This window comes from Macaca thibetana, chromosome 11 (assembly GCF_024542745.1).
Source record: "Macaca thibetana thibetana isolate TM-01 chromosome 11, ASM2454274v1, whole genome shotgun sequence".
Lineage (NCBI taxonomy): Eukaryota > Metazoa > Chordata > Mammalia > Primates > Cercopithecidae > Macaca > Macaca thibetana.
Window position 1 is genome coordinate 120,171,853 of NC_065588.1, and position 17,566 is coordinate 120,189,418.

General features: G+C 46.4%; 1 protein-coding gene across 2 annotated transcripts in view; it reads left to right on the forward strand.

Moving 5' to 3' along the window:
* DNAH10 (dynein axonemal heavy chain 10) overlaps nt 1-17,566 on the forward strand; it is a 176,780-nt gene that overhangs the window by 11,844 nt on the left and 147,370 nt on the right. For both annotated transcript variants that reach the window (XM_050747794.1, XM_050747793.1), the window contains exons 5-11: nt 1,035-1,150; nt 7,364-7,583; nt 9,969-10,126; nt 10,801-11,031; nt 12,906-13,096; nt 14,934-15,132; nt 17,340-17,534. In XM_050747794.1, coding sequence (XP_050603751.1) covers nt 1,035-1,150; nt 7,364-7,583; nt 9,969-10,126; nt 10,801-11,031; nt 12,906-13,096; nt 14,934-15,132; nt 17,340-17,534 — 1,310 coding nt within the window. The remainder of the gene's footprint in view (nt 1-1,034; nt 1,151-7,363; nt 7,584-9,968; nt 10,127-10,800; nt 11,032-12,905; nt 13,097-14,933; nt 15,133-17,339; nt 17,535-17,566) is intronic.

The following is a 17,566-nucleotide window of genomic DNA, read 5'->3' on the forward strand; positions in this document are numbered from 1 at the left end:
AGAAATGTATTCAACCAATGATAGTGCATGTCTGCACATATTTGGAGAAGGTGTGAAGACTGAAACTTGTGAAATAACGACTTCAATGGGTATATTTGTTGTGTGTGTTTTGTTTCCCAGTTAGATCAAGGGAACAGTCTTTAAAATGTTTACCTTTTAAAGTAACCTTTAAAATGTTTACCATGGTGATTGATTTTTGGTCAGGTAGAGTAAATACATATCAAATAAAACCTTGTTTGTTGGAAGGGTAGATGTTACCAAGTAGGTCTTTTCAAACAACCCATGACTCAAAAGATGCTTTGGCAATGAATTGAGAAAGACTTGCTGGGGAGTGAAGACAGGCGAAGCTAGTGCCCAAGCCAGTTTGGATGATTGTAACAAATTTCCATAGGCTGGGGGGCTTCGCCAACAAACATCTATTTCTCACAGCTCTGGAGGCTGGGAAGTCCAAATCAAGGTGCTGGCGGATCTGGCGTCTGGCGAGCGCCACTTCCTGGTTCACAGATGGCGCCTTCTATCCTCCTATGGTGGAGAGTCGAGAGAGAGAGAAAGCAAGCTCTCCTGTCTCTTCCCATAGGGACACCAATCCCATCGTGAGACTCCACCCTCATGACCTAGTCACTTACCAAAGGCCCCACCTTCTAATACCTTCACCTTGGGGATTTAAGCTTCATCATGTGGATTTTGGGGTCATTCAGTCCATAGCAGCAAGGAATCCAGCCAACATTTCTAGACAACCCAAATAATTTCTGGTTTTGGCCAGTGTTAGATACTCCAACCAGATCAGTGAATATGTGCAACTCTTGTGTGCTGTTCATACTAATCCGTGAACCACAGTGCATCGGTATCCATTTCAGCTTCTCATGGGCCCTCAGATTTGTTTAAACACAAATAGGGGATATTCTGAAACTGTAACCAGAACATTCCTTATAGCAACTTGGGAAGAAGGAGAAGATTCCTGTTCTCTTAGAAATGTTAACTGTTGGCTGCTCTCTCTCCCACTGACCTTACGTTCTACACCTGTTTTTATTTAGACGCAATCTCCGAAGCTACCGACATGAAGGAAGCTATGGAAATTATGCCGGAAACACTGGAGTATGGAATTATAAATGCTAATGTGCTCCATTTTCTGAAGGATATTATGTGTCAGGTAAACATGGAGAAAGGAAGAAATTCTAGTATTTCTGAAGTTGAGGTCATGTGGTTTTTTTATTCCACAAATAAGTAGTGGGCAGCCCTTTTGTCTCAGGTGCTGTTATGGACACTGAGGGTCAAGCAGTGGACAGGACAGTCAATGGCCCTGCTCTCTAGGAGCTTATGTAGGGGAAAGACATGGCACACCAGCACATCTATGAGAAAATACCAGGCGCTGACAAGTGGCATGAGGAAAATAAACCCTGATATGAGACAGAAATGGGCCATGCACACTGCATGTGTGTGCAGAGGGCATGGTGAGGAATGGTCTTGCTGAGGATGTGATGTCTAAGCTTTCTTTTTTATTTTTATTATTTTTTGAGACAGGGTCTCTCTGCCATCTAGTCTGGAGTGCAGTGGCACGATCACGGCTCACTGCAGCCTCAAACTCTCAAGCGATCCTTCTGCCTCAGCCTCCTGAGTGGCTGGGATTATAGGCATACACTACCATGCCTGGCTCATTTTTGTACTTTTTGTAGAGACAGGGTCTCACCATGTTGTCCAGGCTGGTCTCCAACTCCTGGGCTCAAGCAATCTGCCCGCCTTGGCCTCCCAAAGTGCTGTGATTATAGGCATGAGCCACCATGCTTGGCCTGAGCTTTATAGACCAAAAAAATGAAAAACTCATCAGCAGGCCTTTTTCATGAATGATAAGTTATTAGGGAAATGCACTAGGGAAGGAAGGAGGAGGTGATATTGAACTGAGACCCAAATGAGGCCAAGGCATCAGACACGATAGGATGTGGAGGAAGAGCATGCTGGGCAGAGAGAACAGCAGGTGCAAAGGCCCTGAGGTAGGAGCAGCCTCTGCTTGGCTCAGTAGCAGGAGGACGGCCAGTGTGGCTGGAGGGAGGGCTGGAAATGAAGGCAGGTTTAAGCAGGGGAACAACAGGATCTGGTTTGCATTTTACCTCTGGCTATTGTGGGAAAACATATTGCTGGGGTGGAGGGGAAGGAAAAACCAAATAGAAAGCCATGGAAGAGCCCAGGTGGAGGGCTGTATTAGTCCATTTTCATGCTGCTATAAAGAACAACCCATAATTTATAAAGGAAAGAGGTTAAATTGAGTCACAGTTCTGCATGGCTGTGTAGGCCTCAGGAAACTTAAAATCATGGTGGAAGGGGAAGCAAACACATCCTTCTTCACATGATGACAGGAAGGAGAAGTGTTGAGCAAAGAGGGAAAAGCCCCTTATAAAACCATCAGATCTCATGAGAACTCACTCACTATCATGAGAACAGTGGCATGGGGGTAACCTCCCCCAGGATTCAATTACCTCCCACCAGGTCCCTCCCATGACACGTGGGGATTATGGGAACTACAATTCAAGATGAGATTTGGGTGGGGACATGGCCAAACCACGTCAAGGGTGATGGTTATTTAGGCTTCAATCAGGGAAGGGAGGGAGAAGCAGACAGTGTGAGGAATGCCTTGAGGATCAGGCCATGGGACTTGCTGATGACCAGGATCTGGAGGCTTTGAAAAGTATCACAAGAATAGAGAGTACAAAAAATGACTCTTGGTCCCAGCACTTTAGGAGGGTGAGGTGGGAGGATTGCTTGAGGCTAGGAGTTTGAGAACAACCTGGGCAATATAGCAAGACCCCATCTCTAAAAAAAAAAATTTAAAAAAGAATGACTCTTAGGATTTGGGTCTGAGAAACTGGGAGGATGGTGAAGTCATTACTGAGATGGAGGATGGGGAGAAACAGATATGGAGAGAAACTTAAGTGTTGTATTTTGCATGTTAAGCACAGGTGGCCTCTTAGACATTCAAGTCAAGGCGTGAAGCAGGACGTATGAGTCTGGAACTCCCCAGGGAACTCAGGGCATCCGTCTAGCAAATATTCATTGAGCACCTACTGTATTTCATAGCAATGAACAACTGAGACAAGGTCTCTGCCTCATGGAGCTTTCATTCTAGACGGGAAGATGTACATTAAGCAAGATCAATGAGAAAATATATAGTGTGTTAGATAGCAACAAGAGTTAGGGAGAAAAATGAAACCAGATAGGGAAGAAAAAGGAAACAAGGGGGATAGGGAAAGTTGATAGGGAAAGGTGGGGCTTTTGCAATTTTAGATAGGGTGGCCAGGAAGACTTCACTGAGAAGATGTGGATAAAAATGTCCAAACCAACACAATATCCTCTTTTGCTTGGAGGATTGCAGTAGCCTCCAAAAAGTTCCCCCAGTTTCTGTTCTTACCCTCTATGCTACATTCTCCACATGCACCAGAGTGATGCTTTAAAATATGGGCGTCATCAGCACAGAGATGGTGTGAAACCAAGGGACCAGGTGGAACAATCAAGGGAGGGAATAGAGATGGAGGAGATGAGGGGAGAGGAAAGTTAGCACATGGGTGATCCAGAAGCCAAGAGAAGATGATGCTTCGTGGAAGAAGGGAGGGGCCCGCTGTGCCACTTGCTGCTGGAGGTCAAGAAGGCACAGGCAAAGAAGATCGGGAGGGCTTGGCCCTGGGTGACTTCCATGTGAGCAGTTCTGGGGATGGGAGCAGACGAGGTCTCACTGAGAACAAGTCACCCTGTGAGTTAGGCTGTGGGGCCTCCCCACTGAGCTGCCAGCACACAAGGGACGTTCCACCCGAAGATACCCTCCTTCATCGGGATGATATCTTTTCCTAGTGTGACTTTGGAGGACTCAAGAACATTGGCTGCCTTCTTATTTATTTTATTTATTTATTTATTTATTTATTTATATTTTTTGTTTTTATTCATTTATTTTTGAGACAGGGTCTCATTCTGCCACCTAGGCTGGAGTGCAGTGGCGCAAGCATGGCTCACTGCAGCCTTGACCTCCCAGGCTTAAACGATCCTCCCACCTCAGCCTCCTGAGTAGCTGGGAGGATCACTAAAAATTAGCCAGGTGCACGCCATGCCACAATCCCTGGATGATTTTTGTATTTTTTTTTTAGAGACAGTGTCTCAGTATGTTGCCAAGGCTGGTCTCAAACTCCTGGGCTCAAGTGATCTGCCCACCTCAGCCTCCCAAAATGTTGAGATTGCAGGCATGAGCCACCACACCTGGCCACGCTGGCTACCTTCTTATGCAAACGGAACTTTCCATTCTAAAATAACATCAACCCCATCTCTACCAAAAATAAAAAGAAAAATCTGCTGGGCACGGCTGTGGGCTACTCTGGAGGCTGAGGTGGGATGATTGCTTGAACCCAGGAGTTTGAGGTTGCAGTGCATGGTGGTCATGCCACTGCACTATAGACTGGGTGGCAGAGAGATACTCTATCTCTTAAAAAAAAAAAAAAGGAAAAATAAAATAAGATAACATCAAAACATGATGTGTAATTAATTATTCATGGTTATATGCATTATGACAACCAGAGTCATGTCTAAAGGACACAGGGCTCAACTTGAAGAGGCTCATGCCAGCCACAGATGGGACATTTTGACCTTCAGTAAGGATAAAATTGCAGTGGATTGAAGCATAGAAAATATATTCAAATACGGCCGGGCGCAGTGGCTCATGCCTGTAGTCCTAGCACTTTGGGAGGCCAAGGTGAGTGGATCACCTGAGGTCAGGAGTTCGAGACCAGCCTGATCAATATGTTGAAACCCCCGTCTCTACTAAAATTACAAAAATTACCCCGGTGTGATGGCGGGCGCCTGTAGTCCCAGCTACTTGGGAGGCTGAGGCAGGAGAATTGCTTGAACCCAGGAGGTGGAGGTTGTAGTGAGCTGAGGTCGTGTTACTGCACTCCAGCCTGGGCGACAGAAAGAGACTCCGTCTCAAAAAAAAAAAAAAAAAATATATATATATATCTATATATAAATATATATATAAATATATATCTATATATATAGATAGATATTCAAATGCACGAGTTAAAAAATTTTTTTCAGACAGAGTTCTTAATCCATTGCCCAGGCTATAGTGCAATAGCACAATCACATCTCACTGCAACCTTAAACTCCCAGGTTCACGGGATCCATCCATCTCAGCCTCCGGAGTAGCTGGGTCCATAGGTGCTCACCACTAAGACTGTCTATTTTTTTTTTTTTTTTTTTTTTTTTTTTGAGGTGAAGTCTCACTCTGTCGCTCAGGCTGGAGTGCAGTGGTGCGATCTCAGCTCACTGCAACCTCTGCCTCCCGAGTTCATGACATTCTCCTGCCTCAGCCTCCCAAGTAGCTGGGACTAGAGGCACCCGCCACCACACTAATTTTTTGTATTTTTAGTAGAGATGGGGTTTCACTGTGTTAGCCAGGATGCTCTTGATCTCCTGACCTCGTGATCCACCCACCTCAGCTTCCCAAAGTGCTGGGATTACAGGCATGAGCCACTGCACCCAGCCTAACTTTTTTTTTTTTTTTTAATTGTAGAGATGGGGTCTCCTTGTGTTGCCCCGGCTGTTCTCAAACTCCTGGGCTCAAGAGATTTTCCCGCCTTGGCCTCTCAGAGTGCTGGGATTATAGGCATAAGCTACCATGCCCAGCCTTTCAAATCCAATGAATTTATAATGATCTTTAAAAGTCCTGATGGGTCACTTCTGGAGGATAATAGGGAACCACTGTACTATTTCGAAAATTGGGCAAACAAAGAGGAGTCAAGCATTTATGTTGCCTTCCCCATATGAAATGTACGAGATCATCTAGTAGTAGCTGTGAGAGGCGTCTCTGTATCAGTATCTCAGCTAATAAACGGACATTTTAGAACATTTCAATTTTGGAACCCCCACTTGATTAATGGACCTGGGGGTGGGAAGAGAGAGAGAGAGAGAAACAAAACCCAAACCAAGAAGTTGTTTCCTGATGGAAGAAACACCAGTCATATTTTGGTCAAGTCTCTGGTCCCAACTGCCAATGTGCAGGAAATACACATCACGGAGGAAGTCCGGCTGCACAGTGAGTGTGTCGTCAGCAACATTTGGATTGGTCAGCTCTACTGATCCAACATTCTAGGTTCTTCAGTATGTTGCAGGAAATACATATAGATTCAAAGAGTCTTAAAAGAGGTATCACAATTTTGAGAAATATAGGCAAAACTAAAAAACAAAAACAAAATTCAGCCAACCAACTCAATCAACCCACAGGCATTTATAGATCACTTTTTATGTGGTGGGGGCTAAGTTGTTTGGTAATTGTATTCCAGTGACTTCATAAATGTGTGCTTCTGTCTCTAGCTACATTTCAAAGAAACTATGTCCTCAAGAACTTAATTTACAAGAATAAGATGGTCCTGAGCTGATGGTTTAACACATAGTTTTCTTACCTCCCTGTGCCAGTTTCCCCTCCCTCCCTCCTTTCTCTCTCTCTCTCTCTCTCTTTCTGAGACAGGGTCTTGCTCTATCGCCCAGGTTGGAGTGCAGTGGTGCGATCTCGGCTCACTGCAAATCGCCACCTCCTGGTTCAAGCAATTCTCATGCCTCAGCCTCCCGAGTAGCTTGGACCACAGGTGTGCACCACCACACCCAGCTAATTTTTGTAGTTTTAGTAGAGATGGGGTTTCACCATGTTGGCCAGGCTGGCCTTGAACTCCTGATCTCAAGTGATCCACCAGCCTCGGCCTCCCAAAGTGCTGGGATTATGGGCATGAGCCACCGCAGCCAGCCCCCGTGCCACAGTTTGTAACTTCTCAGTTACTGGTGGTATACAGAAATAACAGTACTGTTTTTGGGGCAGTCGTGTCAGGCCTGGTTAAAATTGGTGCCCTTGGATCACTTTGTCAAATGTAATCTCTCTGTCTTTAGGTCTGCGCTCCAGGTTTGAGTGCTTTTCACTTTGCACGTTTGTATCTCAATATGAAAGAATATTCAGGCCGGGCACAGGGGTCACGCCTGTAATCCCAGCACTTTAGGAGGCCAGGGCGGGTGGATCATGAGGTCAGGAGATCGAGACCAGCCTGGCCAAGATGGTGAAACCCTGTCTCTACTAAAAATACAAAAATTAGCTGGGTGTGGTGGCATGTGCCTGTAACCCCAGCTACTCGGGAGATGGATGCAGAAGAATCGCTTGCACTGGGGAGGTGGAGGTTGCAGTGAGCCAAGATTGCGCCACTGCACTCCAGCCTGGTGACACAGTGAGACTCTGTTTCAGAAGAAAAAAAAAAAAAAGAATATTCAAAACCAGAGGCAATTTAAATACATGAATTATTGAAAATGACATCATATGATGTATTTCATAAAATTGGCATTTCAGGTTTTTTTGCCAGCATTGTCCTTCAATCAGCACAGGACAAGTACAACTGTGGGAGTTACATCTGGAGAAGGCTTTGATTTCTCTGAGTACGAATCAGACCTGCCGCCCATGCCTGGGGAGACAGTAGAATATCACAGTATTCAATTAATACGGGATGAATTTTTAATGAATGTGCAGAAATTTGCAAGTAATATTCAAAGAACCATGCAGCAACTTGAAGGTAAGGTTTCATTTTCCTCCTTTTTAGTTAAGAATGGTTAATTTACTGTAGTTGGGATTACAGGTGCATGCCACCAAGCCTGGCTAACTTTTACAACTTTTTTTTTTTTTTTTTTTTTTTTTTTTTTTGAGATGGAGTCTCACTCTGTCGCCCAGGCTGGAGTGCAGTGGCCGGATCTCAGCTAACTGCAAGCTCCGCCTCCTGGGTTCACGCCATTCTCCTGCCTCAGCCTCCCGAGTAGCTGGGACTACAGGCGCCCGCCACCTCGCTCGACTAGTTTTTTGTATTTTTTTTAGTAGAGACGGGGTTTCACTGTTTTAGCCAGGATGGTCTCGATCTCCTGACCTCGTGATCCGCCTGTCTCGGCCTCCCAAAGTGCTGGGATTACAGGCTTGAGCCACCGCGCCCGGCCGTTTTTTTTTTTTTTTTTTTTATTTTAGACGGAGTCTCGCTCTGTCGCCCAGGCTGGAGTGCAGTGGTGCAGTCTCCAGTCACTGCAAGCCCCGCCTCCCGGGTTCACGCCATTCTCCTGCCTCAGCCTCCCGAGTAGCTGGGACTACAGGCACCTGCCACCTCGCCCGGCTAGTTTTTTTTTTTGTATTTTTTAGTAGGGACGAGGTTTCACCGTGTTAGCCAGGATGGTCTTGATCTCCTGATCTCGTGATCCGCCCGTCTCGGCCTCCCAAAGTGCTGGGATCACAGGCTTGAACCACCGTGCCCAGCTGACTTTGTGTATTATTAGTCACTGTTAGTCTTTTTTTTTTTTTTTTTTTTTTTTTTTTTGAGATGGAGTCTCACTCTGTTGCCCAGGCTGGAATGCAGTGGCGAGATCTCGGCTCACTGCAACCTCCACCCCCCGGGTTCAAGGGATTCTCCTGCCTCAGCCTCCCGAGGAGCTGGGATTACAGGCGTGCACCACCACACCCAGCTAATTTTTGTATTTTTAATAGAGACGGGGTTTTACCATGTTGGCCAGGCTGGTCTTAAACTCCTGACTTCCAATGATCCACCTGCCTCGGCCTCTCAAAGTGCTGGGATTACAGGTGTGAGCCACTGTGCCCGGCCTAGCACACGATTTTGAACACATTTTTCTTCATTGTTTTCTAGTAGTCAACATCCAGTGATGAGAAACTGAATGTTCTTCTAATTTTTCTCCCCTCTCCCTTTTACATGCTTTTAAGACCATCTGGTTATCCCTAGTGTTTTGATGTTAGGATGATGGGTCTGTGTGTGGTACTTTTTCCATTCATTTTTTAAACACTCAGTGGGTGTTTTCAGTCCAAAGACTGAAAAATTCTCTTGACATTTTCCTCCACTATTTGTTTTCTCTTGCTGAAATTCCTGCTGGAGGCATGTCTGGAGATTCTATTTCTTATCTTTTCTCTTGTATTTTTCATCTTTTTGTCTTTGTATTCTTTCCTGGAGTGTTCTTCAACTTCTATGTTACCAACATTTGATTGCCAGTCATATCAGCTATTATATTTTTAATTTTTAAGACCTCTTATTCTCTGATTGTATTTTTTTTTTCATAGCATCCTGTTCTTGTTTGATGGATGCCATATGTCTCAAATCTCTGAGACAAATAGCTGGGCTTTCCTTTTGGAAATGTTCTCCTTTTGCCCTGCCCTGCCTCCTCTCCCCTCTCTTCCCCTTCCCTTTTCTTTCTTTTATTTTCTTTCCTTTCTTTTTTCTTTTCTTCTTTTTTTTTTGACAAGGTCTCACTCTGCCACCCAGGCTGGAGTGCAGTGGCACAAACATAGCTCACTGCAGTCTCAACCTTCTGGGAACTCAGGCAATCCTCCCACCTCAGCCTCCCAAGTAGCTGGGATTACAGGCACACACCACCATGCCCAGCTAATTTTTGTATTTTTAGTAGAGGGGGGTTTTGCCACATTGGCCAGGCTGGTCTCGAACTCCTGACCGCAAGTGATCTTCCTGCCTAGGTCTCTCAAAGTGCTGAGATTACAGGTGCGTGCCATCGTGCCTGGCCTGTTCTCCTTTTCTTTACACTATCTCAGTTTCCCCTGATGTCATTTTCCCCCTGATTTATGTTTGACTGACTGTTTCAGGCTAGTGGTTATCTAAAATATCTGCTGGTTCTTTGTTCAAGTTTTTAAAAATTGAAGTCACTAGGTTGTAAACTCAGGAACATATTAAATAACTAAATCATTCTGATCAAGCTTAACGCTGGAACAATTATCTAAAATATTTGAATTACATTCTAATGAAAGAGAATGAGATACAGATAGTATCAGGACAGGGGATGCATCAGATCTTATTATACTGATGAAGCTTGAGAGAAGACCCAGCCAGTGAACTTGAATGTTTTTCTTTGTAATCATTTTTCCTGAACGAGTGACTGACTGATCGCTTTTATTTTCCTAGGTGAGATCAAGTTAGAAATGCCAACCATCAGTGTGGAGGGAGAGGTGTCCGACCTGGCAGCTGACCCGGAAACTGTTGACATCTTGGAGCAGTGTGTGATAAACTGGCTGAACCAGATATCCGTAGCGGTTGAGGGCCAACTGAAGAAGACACCTCAGGTAGTTTGTGTAGGGCTTTCAGAGAGCCCCGATCCAGGTCATGCTTACCATGCTGGGAAAGAGCCCAGAGTCTGGGGTCTGCATCGTCTGGCATCTTTTCTTACTGTTTTATGATTTCCTTAAGCCATCAAAATAAACACACCCAAAATATCACTTCTGGGCTTTCTGATGTTAATGTGCTACCAGGTTACTGCCTGGATTGACAAAGATAACACTTTAGATCAGTCGGGAAGCTTGGGCTGCCCAAAACAGGAAACCCAACTCAGTTTGATCAGCTAAGAAAGCAAATTCCTTGGCTCAGATAATGGAAAAGTCCAGAGGTAGGGTTGCCTTCAGGTCCAGTTTGATCAGGGCTCTGGCTAGGTTTCTCTCTGAATCTCTCAGTTCCAGACTCCTTTCTAGGGGCCGGGGAGCTTCATTCCTTAGGCTGGCTGCCTTGCAGCAGTTTCTGGCCTCACATCCGCACACCTCATCGTCCGGAGGAAAGCAGAGGGTGCTTCTAGCATTCCCAGCTGGAGCCCGGAGATTCACTCTGATTGGACCATGCTGGGTCGAGAGCCCACCCCTGAAGACCCTGAAGGATTGGACAGAAAGGAACGGATGCTGAGAAACCACCAAAGTGTCCGCTCCGCACTAATGATGAGAGTTCTTTGTGTGTTCATTTCACCTCTCAGGGTAAAGGCCCTCTGGCTGAAATTGAATTCTGGAGGGAAAGAAATGCAACTTTAAGTGCTCTGCATGAACAAACAAAGCTTCCAATAGTCAGAAAAGTCTTGGATGTGATCAAGGAATCCGACTCCATGCTTGTGGCTAACCTGCAGCCAGTGTTTACCGACTTATTCAAGCTCCACACGGAGGCCTCAGACAATGTGCGCTTTCTCTCCACCGTGGAGCGTTATTTCAAGGTACGCTGGGTGTGCTGCGCTTTGCAGTCAGCTCTGTCAAAGGGATTTCCTATGATTTAATTTCCCTTTTAAAAATGTCGCCAGGCGCGGTGGCTCACGCCTGTAATCCCAGCACTTTGGGAGGCCGAGGCGGGCGGATCACGAGGTCAGGAGATCGAGACCATCCTGGCTAACACGGTGAAACCCCGTCTCTACTAAAAATACAAAAAACTAGCCGGGCGCGGTGGCGGGCGCCTGTAGTCCCAGCTACTCGGGAGGCTGAGGCAGGAGAATGGCGTAAACCCGGGAGGCGGAGCTTGCAGTGAGCTGAGATCCGGCCACTGCACTCCAGCCTGGGTGACAGAGCAAGACTCCGTCTCAAAAAAAAAAAAAAAAAAAAAAAAAAAAAAAAATGTTCAGCATTTGGCCAGTAGAAGTGGCTCAGGCCTGTAATCCCAGCATGAGGTGGGCAGATCGCTCGAGCTCAGGAGTTTGAGACCAGCCTGGCCAACATGGTGAAACCCTGTCTCTCCAAAAAATACAAAAATTAGCTGGGTTTGGTGGTGTGCACCTGTAGTTCCAGCTACTCAGGAGGCTGAGGTGGAAGGATTGCTTGAGCCTGGGAGATGGAGGTTGCAGTGAGCCACGATTGCGCCACTACACTCCAGCCTGGGCAACACAGTAAGACCCTGTCTCAGAAAAAAACCTCAGCATTTCAAAAACTGTGATAAAATAGATATGACACGATATTATCATTTTAACCACTACTAGGCATACAGTTCAGTGGCACTAAATACATACACAATGCTATGTGTCCATTACACTATTTCCAAAACAGTTTCATCTTCCCAAACTGGAATTCTGTGTCCATTAAACACTAACTCCCCCTTCTTCCTTACCCTAAGTCCCTGGTAACTTCTGTTCTCCTTTCTGTCTTTGTAAATCTGACTCCTCTAGGGACTTCATATAAGGGGGCCATGCAGGACTGATCCTGTGTGCAGTCTCTTTCATTCAGCATCATGTTTTCAACGTTCACCTGTATTGTAGCTTGGAAAGTGTTAGTGCTTCATTCCTTTCTATGGCAGAATCATATTCCATAGCATGGATAGACTACATTTTGTTCTCTCTTCATCAGTTGGTGAGCATTTGAGCTGTTTCTGCATTTTGGCTATTATGAAGAATGCTGCTACGAACATTCTTGTACAAGGATTTGTGTGGATGTATGTTTTTAATTATTCATGTATTATGCATAGGAGTGGAATAGCTGGGTCATATGATAACCGTTTAACCTTTTGAGGAATTTCTAGATTGTTTTCCAAAGTGGTTGTCCCATTTTACATTCTCAAGAGCAATACACGAAGTTTCTGGTTTTTCCATATCTTCACCACCACTTGTTATTGTCTGTCTTTCTGATAATAGCCATTGTGGTTTAATTTGCATTTCTTTAACAACTAGTGAGACTGAACAACTTTTTATGTACTTAACGTGCTTCTTGTCAATTTCATATTGTTGGTGAAATGTCTGTTTTAATCTTTTGCCCATTATTTATTTGAGTTGTTATTATAAGAGATTAAAAAAAGTCTGCTCACCTGGGCAACATAATGCAACACCATCTCTACAAAAATAAAAATAAAAAATTAGCCGGTGTAGTGGCGCATGCCTGCATTCCCAGCTTACTTGGGAGGCTGAGGTGGGAGGATCACTTGAGTCTGGAGGGGAGTCAAGGCTGCAGTAAGCCATGATTGTACCATTGCACTCCAGCCTGGGCACCAGACTTGGTCTCAAAAAAAAGAAAAAAAAACAAGAGTGAAACTTCTTGCATGCTTACTGTTTTATGAAACTATTTGGACCCCAAGGCTAAGGGCTCTTCTGTGGCTCTCTCCTCTCTTGGTCAGAACATAACGCATGGGTCTGGCTTCCACGTGGTCCTGGACACCATCCCCGCCATGATGAGTGCCCTGCGGATGGTGTGGATCATCTCCCGACACTACAACAAAGACGAGAGGATGATTCCGCTCATGGAGCGCATCGCCTGGGAAATCGCCGAGAGAGTCTGTCGAGTGGTCAACCTGCGGACTTTGTTCAAGTAAGAAGCCATAGCGTTCATTTTTTTGTTTTGTTTTCACTTTTAACTTTTTAGATCTTAAACAGCTCTATTGAGCTATAATTCACATATAATTCTCTCACTTAAAATGTACAATTCACTGGCTCCTATGGCCAGGCACAGTGGCACACACCTGTAATCCCAGCCCTTTGGGGGGGCCAAGGTGGGCAGATTGCTTGAGGCCAGAAGTTCGAGACCAGCCTAGCCAACATGGTGAAACCCCATCTCTACTAAAAATTCAAAACTTAGCTGAGTGTGGTGGCGCATGCCTGTAATCCCAGCTTCATGGGAGTCTGAAGCATGAGAATTGCTTGAACCTGGGAGACGGAGGTTGCAGTGAGTGGAGATCACACCATTACGTTCCAGCCTGGGTGACACAGCGAGACTCTGTCTCAAAAAAAAAAAAAAAAGTACAATTCACTGGCTTTTAGTATATTCGCAGAATTGTGCAGCCATAACCACTATCAATGTTGGAACATTTTCTTCATCCCTCAAAAGAAAACGTGCCTTTTAGCAGTCACTCCCCACCTCTCCCTAATTGCCCTAGTCCTGGGAATGGAATCAGACACTATGTGACTTTTATGTCTGACTTCTTTCACTTAGCATCATGGTTTAAAGGTTCATCCACATTGTAGCATGGATCAGTGCTTCATTCCTTTTTATGGCTAAATCATATTCCATTGTATGGAGATATATTTCGTTTCACGTACATTTATGTGTGTGTGTGTACACACACATATACATATATATCTATATGAAATTTTGTTTTAATTGCAACGTTCTTCCCCAGGTGTACCTGGAGAGACTGAGGCTGAGGTGGAACCACCTTTGAGGGTGTAGGGATGATAGAGGATGCTAAGGGAGACAGATAACTTTTTTCATTTTCTTAAAAAATATCTATATAGATGAGGCCGGGCACGGTGGCTCACGCCCGTAATTCCAGCACTTTGGGAGGCCAAGGTGGGTGGATCACTTGAGGTCAGGAGTTCAAGACCAGCCTGGCCAACATGGTGAAATCCTGTCTCAACTGAAAGTACGAAAAATTAGCTGGGTGTTTTGGTGGGCGCCTGTAATCCCAGCCACTCAGGAGGCTGAGGCAGGAGAATCACTTGAACCCAGGAGGTGGAGGCTGCGGTGAGCCGAGATCGTGCCTATGTCTATATCTATATCTATCTCATCATCTATCAGGATCTATCAGATCTATCAGGATATCTATGTAGATCTGTCTATATGTTTCTAGATAGATATCTATATTTACCTCTATCTATACAGATAGGTATCTATGTCTATGTATATGTATTTATATAGATAGTATATAAATGGAATCAGACACTGTGTGACTTATTATCTATAGATATCTATATCTATATGTATCCATATCTATATATAGACCGATCTCTCTCTCTGTATCTACCTGTATAGCTGGATCTCCATTTATATCTATCTGCATAGGTGAATTAGTTACCCAAAGGGAGGCATTGTCCTGCGCCCTGTTGCAGCTGCCGCTGTTGACCTCTGGCCTGGGGCCAAGGCCTCCTGCCCCTTCTGGTGTAGGGAGCGAGGTCACCAGGCCGCCCCGGCCCTGCACGCTGGCTGGCGGCTGCCGCGGGCACCTCGCAGCTTGGGACTCCTGCCCTTGCACATGGGGCAGGGCAGCCTCTCGCCCCCTCCGCCTTTTCTGATGAGGCCGCGTGATGAGGCCGTGAACCCGGGGGGCGCCCGGGTCAGAATTTCCCGGGACACTGGCTGCCCAGCTGGGTAGCGCGGCCGGACCCGGCGCTCCACCCTCCTCCCATCACGGCATCTCTTGGCTTCGCAGAGAAAATCGAGCGAGTGCCCAAAACAAAACCCTGGACGCCAGGAACACCCTCAAGCTGTGGAAAAAGGCCTATTTTGACACCCGGGCCAAGATAGAGGCCTCGGGGAGGGAAGCTCGGTGGGAGTTTGACCGGAAGCGGCTGTTCGAGAGGACGGATTACATGGCCACCATCTGCCAGGACCTGTCCGACATTCTGCAGGTAGGGGCTGGGCGAAGGCCGGCGGAATTTGCCCCATGGAAGGCAGTTGGCGTTTGACAGTGGCCCTCTCCATGTCAGGTAGGAGCTGGGCGTCAGAAAGGGCCTGGTGGGGAGAAGCCCTTCAAAGAAAGAACATACGGAATATACTAGAATGGACCAGAGTACACCAGAGCTTTGCAACTTTTTGTTGCTTTCCCTGACATTCCTCCATACCCCTGCTTTTTGGCTTTCCTTTGACTTTTTTTTTTTTTTTTTTTTTTTTTGAGACGGAGTCTCGCTCTGTCGCCCAGGCTGGAGTGCAGTGGCCGGATCTCAGCTCACTGTAAGCTCCGCCTCCCGGGTTCACGCCATTTTCCTGCCTCAGCCTCCCGAGTAGCTGGGACTACAGGCGCCCGCCACCTCGCCCGGCTGTTTTTTTGTATTCTTTAGTAGAGACGGGGTTTCACCGTGTTAGCCAGGATGGTCTCGATCTCCTGACCTCGTGATCCGCCCGTCTCGGCCTCCCAAAGTGCTGGGATTACAGGCTTGAGCCACCGCGCCCGGCCTCCTTTGACCTTTTTGGCCACTCCTTCTCCATTCTTTTGCAAAGCTCCCCTCCTCTGTCTTCTCCTTAAATGTCGGAATCCCTCGGAGGCCAGTCTGAGACCTCTCTCACTCTCTCCCTAAGCCAGGCCCAGTCTTCCCGGAACTCCATGAGTAGACAAAGTGCCGAGTGGCCAATTGAATTAGCCACGGCCCTTGTCTCCTGAAGGTTCACCTACCCCTTCATTCTAAATACATTCATGGAGAACTCACTGTGTTCTGGGCACTCAGATGTCTTGCTGCTAGAGGAACCACAGTGAGTGCAAAGCAGGGCCGGCTGTGGTGGCAGCGCCCCACACTAGAGGGAAGTGATGCCCTGTGCTCAGGGGCAGGAAAAAAAATGCTGTAAAAAGAATTCAGGTAGGCTAGGCATGATGCATGATGGCTCACACCTGTAATCCCAGCACTTTGTGAGGCTGGGGTGGGAGGATCCCTTGAACCCAGGAATTTGGGACCATCCTGGGCAACATAGCAAGACCCTGTCTATAAAAAATACAAAAATTAGCCAGGTGTGGTGGTGCACACCTGTAGTCATAGCTACTCAGGAGGCTGAGGTGGAATGTTGGCTTGAGTCTGAGAGGTTGAGACTGCAGTGAGCCATGGTCACGCCAGTGTACTCCAGCCTGGGCAACAGAGTGAGACCTTGCTTCAAAAAAAGAAAAAAAAAAAAGAATAAAAAACATAAAGCTTTTTTTGGCTGGGTGCAGTGGCTCAAACCTGTAATCCCAGCACTTTGGGAGGCTGAGGTGGGTGGATCACAAGGTCAGGAGTTCAAGACCAGCCTGACCAACATGGTGAAACCCCATCTCTATGAAAAATACAAAAATTAGCTGGGTGTGGTGGCGGGCGCCTGTAATCCCAGCTACTTGGGAGGCTGAGGCAGGAGAATTGCTTGAACCCAGGAGGCAGAGGTTGCAGTGAGCTATGCCACTGCACTCCAGCCTGGGCGACAGAGCGAGACTCTGCCTCAAAACAAAAACAAAAACAATTTAACCTCTGTGTGGAATCACCGTAGCTTGTGTGTGCACGGGTATTTCATTGTTACCAGAACAGTGTAAACGCTGCACAGAACTACCTCAGTGGCTTATCATCTCACCTCTTGTTTTTCTTTGTGAGACAGAGGGTCTCGCTCTATCACCCAGGCTGGAGTGCAGTGGCGCGATCTTAGGTCACTGCAACCTCTGCCTTCCAGGTTGAAGTGATTCTCCTGCCTCAGCCTCCTGAGTAGCTGGGATTACAGGCATGCACCACCACCCCTAGCTAATTTTTGCATTTTTAGTAGGGACAGGGTTTGCCAGGCTGGTCTTGAACTCCTGGCCTCAACTGAAATGCCCACCTCAGCCTCCCTGAAGCACTTTCCACTGCAAATGCAAAGGCCCTGAGGCAGAAAGGGATATGGCCTTGGAGGAAGGTGTGGGTGGCTGCAATGCGGGGAGGAACAGACAGGCGCAGACCCGGATCTATCCTATGTGCCTTGGGCATAGTACTGAAGGGCTTAGTCAGGGAGGAGGTTAATGTGTGACATGATTCTTGCCCCAAGGTCAATCTAGATATGCTATCCATGTGTAGTTCTAATATTCACAGGAAAACCCATATGTAATCTCCTCATTGTTCCGTTTGGACAGGTTTTGGAGGAATTTTATAACATATTTGGTCCAGAACTAAAGGCAGTGACGGGGGACCCCAAACGCATTGACGATGTCCTGTGCAGGGTGGACGGCCTAGTCACTCCCATGGAAAACCTGACCTTTGACCCCTTCAGCATCAAGTCCTCCCAGTTCTGGAAATATGTGATGGATGAATTCAAGATTGAAGTTCTGGCAAGTGACCCATCTATTGAGTCCATCTTGGG